This window comes from Sminthopsis crassicaudata, chromosome 1 (assembly GCF_048593235.1).
Source record: "Sminthopsis crassicaudata isolate SCR6 chromosome 1, ASM4859323v1, whole genome shotgun sequence".
Taxonomy (NCBI): Eukaryota; Metazoa; Chordata; class Mammalia; order Dasyuromorphia; family Dasyuridae; genus Sminthopsis; species Sminthopsis crassicaudata.
Window position 1 is genome coordinate 44110970 of NC_133617.1, and position 14516 is coordinate 44125485.

The following is a 14516-nucleotide window of genomic DNA, read 5'->3' on the forward strand; positions in this document are numbered from 1 at the left end:
TAAGAGCAGCAAGAATTGATAATAGGCTTGGGGCCCTGGTTTGGCTTTGGTGTTGTTGTCTGGGAGGGGGATTGTGTTGTCAGTGGCTGCACAGATGCTGCAAGTAGAGTCAGGTAGACCTAAGTACAAATCCTATCCTATTTGTTATGATTCTGGGCCAGTCCCTTCACTTTTTCAGCCTCAGTTTGTTTCCTCATCTATGAATTGAGGACATAAATAAATGTTTCACAGGGTTATTGTGAGTTCAAAGGAGACAATATTTGTAAAGTGTTTTTGCAAAGCTTAACTGGATATTATATTGAGGGAAATAGTAATATAACATTTTGCAGAGTTGGCTGTGGAGTAGAGGAGATTATGAAAGATATTCTCTAGTCTATAAATTGTTTTTGTGTCTTTTTATGCACTTGATAAAACAAGGTACAATAGATAAATAAACAATAAATAAGGCACATATGAAATCTAGTGCTTTTTGATATTTATTGATTTTCACTATTTGACAGCTTGTGTTTGAAGTGAACCCTAAAAAGAAGACCAAAAACATCTATAAGGTAAGCATTATTAATTTTAAAAATAACTATTTGGGCTAATGGTGGAGTTATACTGATACTTATACTGATAAGGTATTATATTTAAAAAATTCCTGTATTATATCTAGACCATTAATACAGGAGTTATATTTGCCTAATAGGGACATACATGCTACATTATTCTCTATGTACTCCTTTTACCGATATTTTGTGAATTTTATGTATTTGTGTATATGTGTGTCTGTCAACAAATACTTTTTGTGATCTATATACTCAAGACAAGATAATAGCCTGGGTACAGAGGGAGCTGTGAAGCTAAGTAAGGCAGAGTTCTGACTTGGAGACTTGTAGACATACACAAAGAGATAAATAATTCATGGTTATCTATCTGTCTGTCCATGTGCCAAATAGGCAGGATAGTCATTGAAACTAAAAGAGTTTAGGAGAGGAATGTGGATAAGAATCATTTGATAAGATTTCTTAGATGACATAGGATTTGTTCTGATGCTAAAGAATAAATAGATATTATATATAGAGAAGGGATAGAGGCATTTTCCATGGCCATGACTTGAGAAGAAGGGAAGAAAATACATTAAGCAGAAATGCATAGGGGATACTAACAGCATAGTAAGTAGACCAGTCTGGTTTGAGCAAAAGGTACATGTCAGGTAGGCATGGAAAGACATGTAGGAGTTGGAATGTATAGCTCCTTGATGGCAGGGCTGAGGAGAGTCAATGGAGGTATTTAAGCAGGGGTAAGGTATCTTTAAAGCAGATGGATTAAGAGGAAAGAGTCTGGGGACATGTATTAGAAGCTCTCCATGTTCAGGGAAAGTATGTTCCTTTAGTATAAACTCTAAAAGCTAGTGAGAGGAAATGGGCAATAGATTGATGCCTGAACTCTGCTGGCGGTAATGATTTTCTCTGTTCCTAGAATCTGAAGGTAACATTTGTGTCTTGTAGTCGTTATTGCTGTGTCACATGTAGCTACTCTAGGTATCAGCTGGATCCTTCTTTGCAAGGATCCGTACTGTCTTTGATGTAAGCAACAACTGTCCTCCTTTGGGGATGCTTTCTGATTTCTGCTGCAGGGTGTGGTCACCCTAACTAAAGAGCTCTATTGACCCTTGAAGATTTGATGACGGGTGCTCTAGTCTTCCAAGGAGACTCTGTGAGCTTTGTTTGGGGTTTCAAGGGCCTTGCTGCATTGGATCACAAATAAGGGACAGGGACTATAGGACAAATGAGACAGAATATGGGGGGGGGCTGTTCATCATACCTTTCCCTCGCCTTTCTTTATAGACCAAGAATAGTCGCCCACTTCGCACTAACCAGGTCTATGCCCAAGATGAAGGTTCCACTCGCACCCAAATTTATACCAGTCATTTTGAGATGGCAAAAGTGATTGCGGGAAAGAGAAGTCCCCTGAGTAAGCCCTTGTAAGTTATTTATTATTCTCTTTTCCTTGAATAAACAGTGTTTACAAGCTGAGTGGCAGATAGGGGGTGTCTGCAGGCCCAAGAACTTTCAAATCTTCCCATTAAGAATATTAGGGTGAGGAAGGTATGTTAGAGTAGGGTGATGCATGTGTATATGTGGGGTGTGTGTGCATATACATGCACCTGAGAGATGGGAGAAGTAAGTGTAAGGTTATACAGCTTACAAAGAGGTAAGAGGGATTGGTTTCTAAGAGAGACTTCTTATCAGGTTAATAGATATGTAATTGATTGAATCTGTCCCTAGACAAGATGATTAATGTATCTGTGTCCATGGGAGGGAAAGCTTTCATGGAGTCCTGAAGGCCTCTGCCCTTAGTTCTGTTCTAGTCAGCATTTTTATCAAAATCTTAGATCAGATGATTGTAATCTTTTTGTGTCAGAGGCCCCTTTGGCAGTCAGGTGAAGTCTATGATCCCCTTCTAGAATGATTTTTCAAAAAAAATTCATAATTAGAGGAAATTTGAATTTCAGTTAGTGGTTAGTGAAAAAGTAATGATATGTTTTTTCCATCTGAGTTCATAGATCCATTGAAATCTTACTATGGATCCCCAAAGGACTCTGGGAACCCCAGTTAAGAGCCCTAAGGTTAGATGAAGACATAGAGAGTGTTCTTTTTTTTATCTGCAGATGATAGTGTTGGAAAAGAGATCTTGGATGACAGTATTTGGGTCCAAATGAGTCTCAGAAATCAAACATGATGCTAACAAGATGAAGTTTAGTTGGGATAAATGGAAAGTTTTGCCTTTAAGTTCAAAAAATAAATGGCACAAGTATAGATTATAGAGATGCACCTTAAGGGCAATTCATTTGAAAAAACCCTGGGGTTTTTATTGCTTAGTATGAATCAGCAATATGATGTAGTTGCCAAAAGACTTTTTAGTTGTGGTCACTATGTTTTAGGAAGGATTGTGACAAGCTAGAATAAATCTAGAAGAAACTAACCAGGAAGATGAGGAGATGTCATGTCATATGACGATCAGTTGAATGAACTAGACTTGTTTATCTTGAAGAATAGCAACAGTAGCAGTAGCCATCACAACAGTAATATTTGCTTGATTTTTAGGCTTGGAATGAATCCTTTCCAGAAGAATCCCAAACATGCATCAGTATTTGCTGAAAGGTAGGGACCCAGAATTCATAATAGTTCTCAGTTATAGGGAGCAGTTTTTTCTCTGAAAAATTTTTCTCAATATCTTGTTTTTTTTTCTAGTGGAATCACTTATGACAAACCCCTGCCTCCGATTCAGGTTGCTTCTCTACGTGCTGAACGTATTGCTAAGGAGAAGAAGGTAAAGTAGCCATTAATGTGCCTCTTAACTGTTCATAGAAATAGTCCATATGTTTCATTGAAGAAGAGATCCTTGTGTGGGATAACTCCATAGTGGAACACGTTATGGATGCTTCCAGCCCTCCTGGGAACCATCATTAAACTTCTTCTGTAGTGCTCTGTTGTTTTTTCTTTTTCTTTTTTCTTTTTTCTTTTTTTTTTTTTTTTTGTAGATGAAAAGATTGATTTTTGTGCCGGGGATATCCCAATATGCTATAATATGGCAGATGAGTACAAATGCTATATAGGAAATGAGTGTTTCCCTCACTTATTTCTAGGCTTTGGCTGAACAGCAGAGAGGTCAACAGCAAACAGGGATACTGCTTCAACAGCAGCAGCAGCAGAACAACCAACAACAAACCCAGCAAGCAATTGGACAGCAACAACAGCAGCCTCAGCCCCAGGCTCAGGCCCAGCCCCAGCCCCAACCCCAACCCCAGTCCCAGCCTCAGCCCCAACCCCAAACCCAGCCCCAGCCACAGGTAGCCCAACAGTCCCCAGCATTAGTGCAGCCTACAGCAACTACTGTAGCCAACTCTGCAGTGTTGGTAAGAACTTATAGAAAAGAAACTGTAGTTCTTTTAAATGTATATCTGAATGTATATAGTCCTTTATATGCGTCTCCTCCTTTATTTGGTTATTTGTGATCTTCAGTGGTATGTGTATCTAGAGTGTTAAAGGGATAGTGTGCAGATTCCTTGAAATAATCATATAAATAGCAAACACAGTAATTTCCACTTAGAGAGAAAGAGATAGAGACATACACAGAGAGGGGGGGGAGAAAGAAGGGGAAGGAGAAAGAGACAGAGAAAGAGAGAGGGGGGAAGAAAGAGGGGGAGGGGGAGACAGAGAGAGAATGAATGAATAAATAATAGCACCTCCTTCCAGAGAGAGAGAAGTAGGGAAGGAGGAAAGAAGGGAGGGAGGGAGAGAGAAGAAAGGAGATATAGAGAGGGGTGAGAAAGGGAGAGAGGAAGAAAGAGAGAGGAAAGAGAGGTAAAGAGGGGAGGAAGGGAGGAACTATATGTGAGAACTATAAACGGTGAATATTAGGTTCCAATTGAATTCACCAGTGTTAGGATTCTTACAAGGTGCTAAGTCTGATCCTACAAGGAGATGTTATGGGCCAGAACCTGGAACAAGGTACTGAGTGAAGTGAGGAGACAATGGTTAAATCTAATTTAGCCTTGATTTAATCGTACAACAAATAATGGTTTCCCGGTGATGTGGGCAGCATATAAGCAAGAAGCTCTCAGGGCCAAAGGGGACTTTGGGAGATTCAGAGTCAGGATTCAGTCAAGGAGATTCACAAATCAGGCAGAACGAAGGAAGACAGAGAAGTGGTGGCAGGCTGTTCTGTGGAGAACACTGAAACCAAGATCTGGAAGGCCTCCAGAAAAGCTAGCTGAGCCCCAAGTGAAAGAGATAAGATTTGGAAAGAGATAGTAAAGGATTTGGAGTTTAATTCCTGGCTGCATTTGGGATTATTGAACTGAACTGAAATTAAGGCTGCCTCCAGAAGCTCCCCAAGAAACCTGCTCTCAGAGAACATTATATTTTAGAGAAAAGAACATTTCACACTAGGTCTAAGTTAGCTATTGAAGTGACATTATGCAAATAACTGAAAATAAAGATGAGTGAACTCTAATGGTTAAGGTTATATTTATATAGACAATTACTAAGTACAATCCAAGGAAAATCTCTGTCTCAAAGAATCACAGATTTCCTAAGTCTAGTGACCCAAAGGGGGCTTCACTGTCATTCAGCACAGACCATTACTTGTTTTTTTCACTTTTAAAATTTTTTATTTATTTAATATTTCCCCCCAGTTAACATTGAAACAATTTTTTCCCCACATTTGTTTTTAAGATTTTTGAATTCTAGGTTCTCTCCCTTATCTCCACCCACAATTAAGAAACCACATGTGAAGCTATGCAAAACATCTTCGTAACAGTCAAATTATGACAGAAAATATGGATCTCCTACCCTAATGAAAATAAAACCCCAAGAAAAATTAAGTTAAAAATAGAGAGATATAGGGAGAATAATAGAGAATGCTTCAATCTGTTTTCAGACAAAATCAGTTCCTTTGGATACAGATAGTATTTTTCATCATAAGTCTTTCAGAGTAGTCATGGATCATTGTACTGCTGAGAAAACCAAAATTGTTCACAGCTGGTCATCCCAGAACACTGCTATTACTTTGTATACAGTATATTTCACTTTGTTCGTGGAGGCCTTTTCAGGTTTTTTTTTCCTAAGAACATCTTGCTCATCATTTCCAGAAAATAATATTCTATCAGAGAAACTTGCTTCAAGTTTTTTTTATAATTACTATTGCTAATTATATTTTTATATTTATACAGTAGAGCAAGCCTAATTCCCCTTAAATACATGAAGACAGTGACATACTGTAATGTTCTTGAATTGTGAGGGACCGGTCATCTGCTCAATTATAATCCTTCTCTGGGAAGAGATCTGTAAAATCTTTTCCTCTGTGCGCAGGTTTCTTGGGAGCTCTGAATCTCCAACTCTTATCCTTCCTCAAATCAGACTGATCTCCTTTCAGCCTGCCTGGCGTCAAAACTCTATCCCAGAGTTGATTCTCTCAGACCCAATGCTGCCCTTCTTTTATCCTCCCAGAGAATAGGCATGTGAGAACTCAATGGGGCATGGGGAAATGAACTTGCTCCTCTTTGAATTCCTAAGGTGTAAACTCCCTTTAAAGGCCCGAACCAAAGGTCTGAGCCAGAGAACTGTCAAGTCAACCTGAGTTCTCACCTTGTAATTGTCCAGTCCACCTGAGTTCTCACCTTGTAATCCTAACAACATACCATTGCTAAGTCTTCTCCTCTCCTTGCTGAGGATCCATGGCTCCTCCAGCCTGTCCTCCCTTGCTGCGATGGCCCATCCATATCTCCTGGCTGGCCCTTCTAGCTGGATATCAAGTAGAGGAAGGACCAGTAGCCTACATGAGAGTCCCTGTGGGCAGTGCATAGACTTGGAAAATCACACATTCATCTGTGTTCTTTTGTAATTTTCTTTATTTCATTAAATATTTCCCAGTTACATTTTGGGAGTGATGTGGGCTGCCTGAGGCCCACAGACCATGAGTTTGACTCCTCTACATAGTCAGGGCAAAGTAAGCATGTCCAAAACTGAGCTCTTTTCTCTTCACCCTCAGATTCATCCTTCTATCAATTTCTAATTGTTGAGAGCACTGCCTTCCTCCTGGCCCCTCCAGGTTCATGGGCCTGTTGTCATTCTCAGTTCCCCTTTCACTTATCCCCGGCAGCCAGTGAGTTGCTATGTCTTGTCATTGCATCTCACAATATCTCTTGCGTCTGTCCCCTTTTTCCACTCCCATGATCCTAGCTCCAGCCCTCAACTAGACCAGTATGGTCTCCTAACTGATTTCCTTGCCTTCCCTCTCCAGTCCACCTTGCACACAGCTGCCATGCTGAATTCCTGAAACATAGGCTCAACCACAGCACTCTCTTACTCAGCAAACTCCACAGCCTCCCATCATCTCTAGGATCAAATATGAACTTCTCTGGTAGACTCTTCAGAACCAACACACCTTTTCAGCCATCTCCCATGTGTGATCCAATCCAGTCAACAAGCAGTCTTCTCAGTATTCCTCATCCATGGCAGGACATCTTAAGCTTTGTTCCAGGGCCTGGAAAAGCCTCCCTCCTCACCTCCAACTTTTGGAATCCTGACTTATTTTCAAGGCTCATAGCCAGGCCTTCTTGTCTGAGGCTCCTAGGCCCCTGCTGGCTTACTTGTGCCTTCCACAATCGACCAGATTACCTTGAGTCTCTGGTGTACAAATGTACACATGTACATATTGTCTCCTTCAGCTAGAATGAAAGCTCCTTGTGGACATTATTTGTCTTCACCTTTGTCTCTGTATCCTTAGAACCTAGCATCTAGAACATATTATATTAATGCCATCAGTTAGTCAGTCAACCTTTATTTAATACTTCCTATGTTCCAGATGTTATGCTTGCTGTTTGGAAGTCAGAGAAAGGGAAAAACACTGTCCTTGTCCTTAAGGAGAAAGATGGCATGTAAATACCAGATACAACCTGGAACTATTCATTGTAAGTGGGAGATAATCTCATAGAGAAGCTATTAGTAGGGCTGGAAAGGAGAAAGGGCACTCTTCCATAATCACCACCCCAGAAACAGTGCCAGAAGGACAGTTCTCTTTAATAGTTTTTCCTTCTTTTTGAAGGATGAAATTACCATAAATCCCAGAATCACTGATTTATGATTGAAAAGGTCCTCAATGACCATCTAGTCATAGGTCGTCTAGTGCCTGAAAAGGAAGCTCTGCTGGCAGTTAGTAAGTAGAAACTCTCATTTCCTGTCACACACTCCAAGAAGTACAAGACAAGAATTTATTAACACATCTACTTTTGGCAGAGAAAGAGCTCCCATGTATAAGTTTCCAGATAAGCAAAGTCTCTCATTCTTGTTTTCTCATGTATCCATGCTGGATTAAAGTTGATCTTTACCCTGCAGTCCTTATTGCTTTCCTCATTTTGTCTAGATGGTCACTAGTGTCTGCTTATGATAGGATCACTCTTGTTTGTGCCTTGCTTACAGTTGCTCTGTCTGTGAACCAAACAAAAGCAAGCAAAAGGGACACATTACTTGCTCATGATCACAAAGCTAGCCACATGGGCAGAGCTGAAGCTTCAGCCCCAGTTTTCCAATTCCCTAATCCATCACTCCACTCTGGTGGAAATACATGCACAGAAAAATAAAATGTCTTATACACAATGTTGAATATTATTTTAGCCATATTTAAATCACATTATGACTTAAAATTGTCTTTTCAATAGGCTGGAACAATCAAACCTGCAGTCACAGGAACAAGCATCCAGACAGGTAAGAATTTTTATAATAAAACATTTCATGGCAGCAAAAGCCTTTTACTGTATCCCATTTTCCCTGGCTTTGGTTTGCTTTCAGCTACTGTGAATGGAAATGTCATTGTGAGCACAGTAGCTGGCATCCCAGCAGCTACATTCCAGCCCATCAATAAGCGTCTTGCCTCGCCAGCTATACCTGGACCACTGGCAGTAAGTAATGGCTTATCCTCTTTCTGACTCATACTTCGGGTAGCATATCCCAGATCCCATTTTCTTAGAATCCTAGTGACTGTGGTATAATTAGTTAAAACCACTTCCACCGAACTAATCTTGTGACTGAGATGTCTGCCTGATCAAATTAAATGGTATTTGCAAAGCACTTTGTAAATATTAGCTATTACCATTATTTTGTTAAGTATTCTAATATTTTAATCTTCATGCGTGTATGATTTCATCAGTGTGGGTGCTTATTCTACCTCTGCAGATAAAAATCTTTCTCATTGCATGACTTTTTGAGATTCTTTGGCCAAAAACCATCATCATGAGTTAGTCAACTTCAAGGTGATGGAATTAACTTTAATCTGATCCAAAATGAGGGATGTGATCTAGATGATCTTGAAGTCTCTTCCTGCTTTGAACCCATGATCTTATGTGCCAAATATAATGGCTCATGGGCTGGCCTTCACTGGAAGCCTTTCTACCTTCATGGAACCTGCCAGAACTTGAACTTTCTGACAGCCTTGGAAGATCCTGTGTTGCCTCTGCATCATAATGAAGCACTGAAGGAAAACTTTAATGGATATTTAAGATAATAGCAACAACCACATCCCAAATATCTTCAAGGCTCACAAAGTGTTTTGATTCCAACAATCTTGTAAGTGCTACTTGCCCCATTTTACAGATGAGAGACCGAGGATTGCATTGGTGAACTGACTTACTTCTTTGGGGGGTTGCAGATTGTCTTTCTCTATTGTCCTCCCTTTTTGAGGGAAGAGGGGTAATTTATTTAATTATAATTGTATATAGCTTTCTTGTATTTTTGTTATCTGTAGTGTTTACAAAGCAAATCATCTGTTCAAATCTGGTTTTCTTTGTAGGAATGCTTCAAAATTGTCTTTTGAAATTGAATATCCATCTTTTTTCATTGATGATTAGGCTCAGGTTTGCAAGGTATGTCACCATAGGTTGTATCTTGAACTTCTTTGCTCTTTGGAACACATTATTCTGTTCCCTCTTAAGGTCTTTGATGGGTGCAGAATCATCTTGGGTAATTCCATTTTCTTTTCTTTTTCATTTGAAGATCTTTCTCCTGATCACTTGGAGAATTTGTTGTTTGTCATTAGAATTAATTAAATTTAACCACTATATATCTTGGAATTTGCAACCTAGGGTTTTCTAATTTTCTTCTGGAGATACTCTCTGGATTCTTTCAATAGACATTTTGTTTCCTGTGATCAGAAGTTGTGGGCCATTTTCTTGTATTACTTCATGTATTGGGGTGTTCAGTCATGTATTGGATATGTATTCTTCTGGGAGACTTAGCTTGTCTCTGTACATCCTTTCCTTGAGATCAATATACTCTCCTTTGCATAGAGAATGTGTCTTTTAAAATTATTGCTTTTTTGCTTTTCTGAGATAGATCAGGTGGTTCAGTGTATAGAAACTGGGTCTGTAGTCAGACCAGAGTTCTTATCTGACTAGCTGTGTGATCCTAGATGAGTCACTTAATTATTGTTTGCCTCAATTTCTCCATTTGTAAAATGGAGAATAATCCTTAGGGTTCTTAGGAGGCTTAAATGAGATTGTATTTTTAAAGAGCTAAGCAAAATGAATTCACAGAAGCCTAATCCAAAAATATGTCTTGCCACCTTCTGTCCTAGACTTTTCCATCAGAAAGTGAGTGATGCGCTTCCTAGGTCCTCTGGAGGTGTGGCTGGTCACTTCCTTGATAAGAGTTTTGAAGTCTTTCAGAATTGATTTTTTTTAACAGTATTACTGTCCTTGTATACATTTAATTATTCTCCTGGTTCTGCTCACTACACTCCATACTAGTTCATACAACTCGGGATTCTCTGAAATCATCTTTGATAATTTCTCATAACAAAATCATATCTACTGTATGCATATAACTTATTTTGTTCACCATTCTCAACGAGTCTGAGAGGATATCTAAGGGTGCCCTCTGAGATTATTAATTCTTTGATTTTAACCCTGCTTTTCATCCCTACGTCAGAGTGATGAGGCTTGTTTTGCCTATGTATGTGTTAGTTCATCTGATACCTAGCACCTCACCCCTTTCTTCATGTTTGTATATTCTTCTCATGCTTTCCAGTTATGAGAAATCAGACAACTCTTTCCACTTACTCAAATAAATTTCCCTTTCTAGGTTACTTTGGTCTCTTCTGCTGGTCCTACTCAAGTTTGTTTGTTTGTTTGTTTGTTTTAATCAGAAATGCTTAAAGTTTTTCTTTCACTTAAAGTCTTTCTTTCTCTTTAGGAATATACTTAGATCTGCTGTGCAAGTTATTTTGGATTGTATAAGCCTAGATCCTCTGTCTTTTGGAATATTATATTCTCAAATCTCTCTCTTGTTTTTTAGTAGAAGCTGTCAGGTCTTATGTCATCATGACTGTGAATGGTAGTTGAACTGCTTCTGATTGTATGTTTGCATTATTTTTCTTTGACTTAGGCGTTTAGATGAATTTTGACTATCATATTCCTGATATTTTTACTTTGGGGAGTTCCTGATAGAGGCTGATAGATTATTTCTGCTTCTACCCTCGATAGATTTAGAGTGTTTTCAATTATGATTTCTTGAAATATAGGGTCCAGATGATTACCACATAGGGAATCCAGTGATTCTTAAATTATCCCTCCTCTTCCAGACCCATGTTTCTGATATTAGATATTTTATATTTTGTCTTGCTCTCATATAGTCATTGATTTCTGTTTGGTTTATTTTAGTTTTCAGAGATTCCTCTTCTTTGTTTTGCTATTTTCTCTTCTAAGCTACCCATTGTCCTTCCATTTTTAAATTTAATTTTTGAAAAATCTCTTGCTAACTTTCTCTTAATTACTTATGTAGTTCTTGTGAAAAATCTTGTTTTCTTTAATCCTCTTCTTATTACTGTGAAGTTAATCTCTCCTTTTCCTGGGTTTTTAGATTTGGAGTTTAATTGCCAGTAATTCTCTAGCTTTATTTTGATTCATCTCTAGTTTTAGTTTCTGAATCGAAGATTTGTGCTAGAACATGGCTCTGTTTCTGCATGGTCTTGCCCTGCATTCCTGGGGTCTTGTGCTGACCACTTCCCAGAGAATGATTTGTGGGGCTCTTTGAGGGACAAAGCATTGGCTCTTTAAGGCCCTTTTTGGCATCCTAGAACAGTGTTAGGGATGTCTGAATCCAGGGTCCATGGCCACAGCACCATGCTATTCCCTGTGTTACTTTCTGCTGCTTCCTCCCTGGTACTCCCAAGGTCCCCACCCTGGGATTTTCTGACTTTCAGACTGGGGCTTGTTTAGAGCAACCCTATGCTCTTGTAGCAGCCTTATAGGCTACATGTTTCATTCAGACCAATTTTTTGAATGGTTTTGGATGGGAGAAGTCACTTACTATAGCTTGTCATTGAATTTCTTGATCACTATTCAATCTGGTCTGTTTACCATTCAGGCAGCAGCCATCAGTGGCAGATAGCTCCTGTGTCTCTTTTAGCATTAACTATTTACCACAAACTGAGAGGCACTGACTTTTTCAAAAGAATGTTTAGTTTGTATTTGCGCCACTTTGAAGAAAAGTTGACATTTTGCATTCTTTTTAAAAAAAGGCTTCAGGAGGTGGCACTCCTGCTCCAGTGGTTCATAGCCAGCCTCGGCCTGCTGCCACACCTGCTGCTTCTGCCGAGCTTCTCTCTGTTGCGTCTACGCAGGGGGTGCGAGCAGTCACTCCTATCCCAGCGTCCACAGTGGGCATGACTAACCTGACCCCTGTGCAGGCTCAGACAAGGTCACTAGTGACTCAGGTAACACAAGGTAAAGACTGGATTTTTTACTCCTGTACTTGTAGAATAGATCTAAAATGGCTTTGGAAAATAGAAAATGGTACAGATGTACAGCGTTAATTTTTAACATGCACAATGACCACAGTTAGTCGTGCAGATCATTTACTTTCTTAGTGTCTACCACAGAATATAGAAGTTGTGTACTAAATTAAAAAGTGGAAGGGCAATGAAATGGGTTTCGTTGCTTATATAAAGCAATTTATCTGGAAATTATTTTTCTTTATTTTCTTTTTTAGTGCATGACTGTCTTCTCAAAATCTCAATTTTTCCAAAGTTGAATCATTCTTTAGAAGCATATCATAAGCTGAAGTTTTATTTATAGATTCATTAATTTAATCATCCCTCAAATTTTAGATTTGAGGATTTCTTTTTTCTTTTTTCCCCTGGATTTAAGTACTTCTTCTTCTTTTCTTTTCTTTTTTTTTTTTGGTAGGGACAGCCACAGGAGTTCAGCTTTCCAGCAAAACTATCACTCCTGCCCACTTTCAACTTCTCAGGCAGCAGCAGCAACAGCAGCAAACAGCAACTCAGGTGTGGATCCCACTATTCTAGGACTGTGATAGGCTGTTATGGCTTCTAGGTCCAATCTATTGCAAGAGACTTTAGGAGATACAACAGACCCCTGGACTCCTGGGGTGGAGAGGGAAGGGAGACAGAATGGAAAGACAAAATATCAAACAAAATGAATGAATGAAAAGCATTTATTAAACACTTCCTTTGTTCCAAGCACTATGCTGAGGGCTGGGAATAGAAAAGGACAGTTCTTCCTGATCTCAAGAAGCTAGTGTTCTTTTTGGGGGAGACAGTGCATATGTGGGGGTTCAATTCAGGGCAGATGCAGAAGCCAGTGGACTTTAATAGAAGGGGGAATAGCAAGAGAGTCCTTCAGATACACAGCAGCAGGGGATGATGGAGCCAAGAGGGCTGAAATATGGAAATGGCAGTGGCAGAGCAGACAGTAAGGTTGGGTGTTGGTTCTTCTTATTAGAAGGGTTGTTTGTAGTTGGTGACACTTTGGTGACAAATTGATGACACAACACTCCAAGTGTTGTCAGTGGTGCTCATATCCTTCCTGTTGGAATGGGAGTGAAGTGGAGTGACCCAATCTATAAATGCTGGGAAAGGGAAAGTGGGCCAAGAGTCAAAGTGAAGTGGTGGTTTTGTGGGGATTAGCATCCCGATGTGAGAAAGAAAAGAGAAAGAGTCATCAGAAGAGAGGTTAGATGGGCAAGCCCTCTACCTTGCTGGCACCTTTGGGATCTGGTGATGTTTGGTCTGGGGTAGAGGAGAAGGAGGACATTCACTGATGTTAGGCACTCGTGGGGATCTCAGGGACCAATAGGTAAGGAGTTTTCTTTATTTCTGTATTTGTATAATGTATCTCAAAAGACTTGGCAAGTTATAAAGTATCATACAGATATTTGTTATTAATATGTGTTTTTGTACACAGTACCTAAACTTATTTATTACCTTGATGAAGTCAGAAGGAAGAACAAACTTAGGGAAACATCCTTAAAATAGAATGATTTTTTTTTAAACTAACAATCACTTGCTAACAGATTATTAAAGGACTGAATGTTGTCATCAAAAGCCCATCAACTTTTTGTTTGCTTTGCTTAACTTTCCAAATGACCTTCATCTTCCAGTTATTTTGTATTTCATGAGTGCATAATTTCATCATTGAGGGTGCTTCCTCCACTAATGCAGATTTCAGCCTCGTAATGACTTGATAGAAGTTGTGTGTGTGTGTGTGTGTGTCTGTGTGTGTGTGTGTGTGTGCATGTGCATGTGTATGTGTGTGTGTTTTGGGGTGACAAATGTATCACTCTCTATAGCCAACCTGGTGATGAGCTTCTCCCAACTTAGTGAGGTTGATCCTTGGATAATGTACATATGATTTGTCACTGGGTCCATATCCAAAGCTTTTCCAGATTGGTAGGACTAATAGAACATGCTCTCAGCTGGCAAGGGGTCCTTAGCTAGCTCTTTGAGCTGGCTTATGCCAGCTGATTATTAAATTTTTAGTGTGATCATTTATACTTTGGAAATCAGCAAATGCTACAAATCAGGACTTGATTTATTGTTTTGTTGATTGTCTACATTTGAGTGTGATAGTAAAATGTTAATAATGCAGATTAGCCTTAGAAGTATGTTGTGAATATATCTTCCCATTTCTACCCCTAAAGAGCCAGTTTCTAAACATTTATGAGCATATCCTTGGG

The 14516-nt window shown here is 39.3% G+C and overlaps 1 protein-coding gene across 1 annotated transcript in view; it reads left to right on the plus strand.

The window, feature by feature from the left end:
• Nucleotides 1–14516, plus strand: part of LOC141560992 (E1A-binding protein p400-like) — a 128364-nt gene that overhangs the window by 107479 nt on the left and 6369 nt on the right. Inside the window, exons 42-50 of the mRNA XM_074299877.1 lie at nucleotides 501–548; nucleotides 1830–1966; nucleotides 3090–3146; nucleotides 3237–3315; nucleotides 3632–3901; nucleotides 8207–8252; nucleotides 8337–8446; nucleotides 12061–12265; nucleotides 12728–12825. Of these exons, the coding sequence (XP_074155978.1) occupies nucleotides 501–548; nucleotides 1830–1966; nucleotides 3090–3146; nucleotides 3237–3315; nucleotides 3632–3901; nucleotides 8207–8252; nucleotides 8337–8446; nucleotides 12061–12265; nucleotides 12728–12825 (1050 nt within the window). The remainder of the gene's footprint in view (nucleotides 1–500; nucleotides 549–1829; nucleotides 1967–3089; nucleotides 3147–3236; nucleotides 3316–3631; nucleotides 3902–8206; nucleotides 8253–8336; nucleotides 8447–12060; nucleotides 12266–12727; nucleotides 12826–14516) is intronic.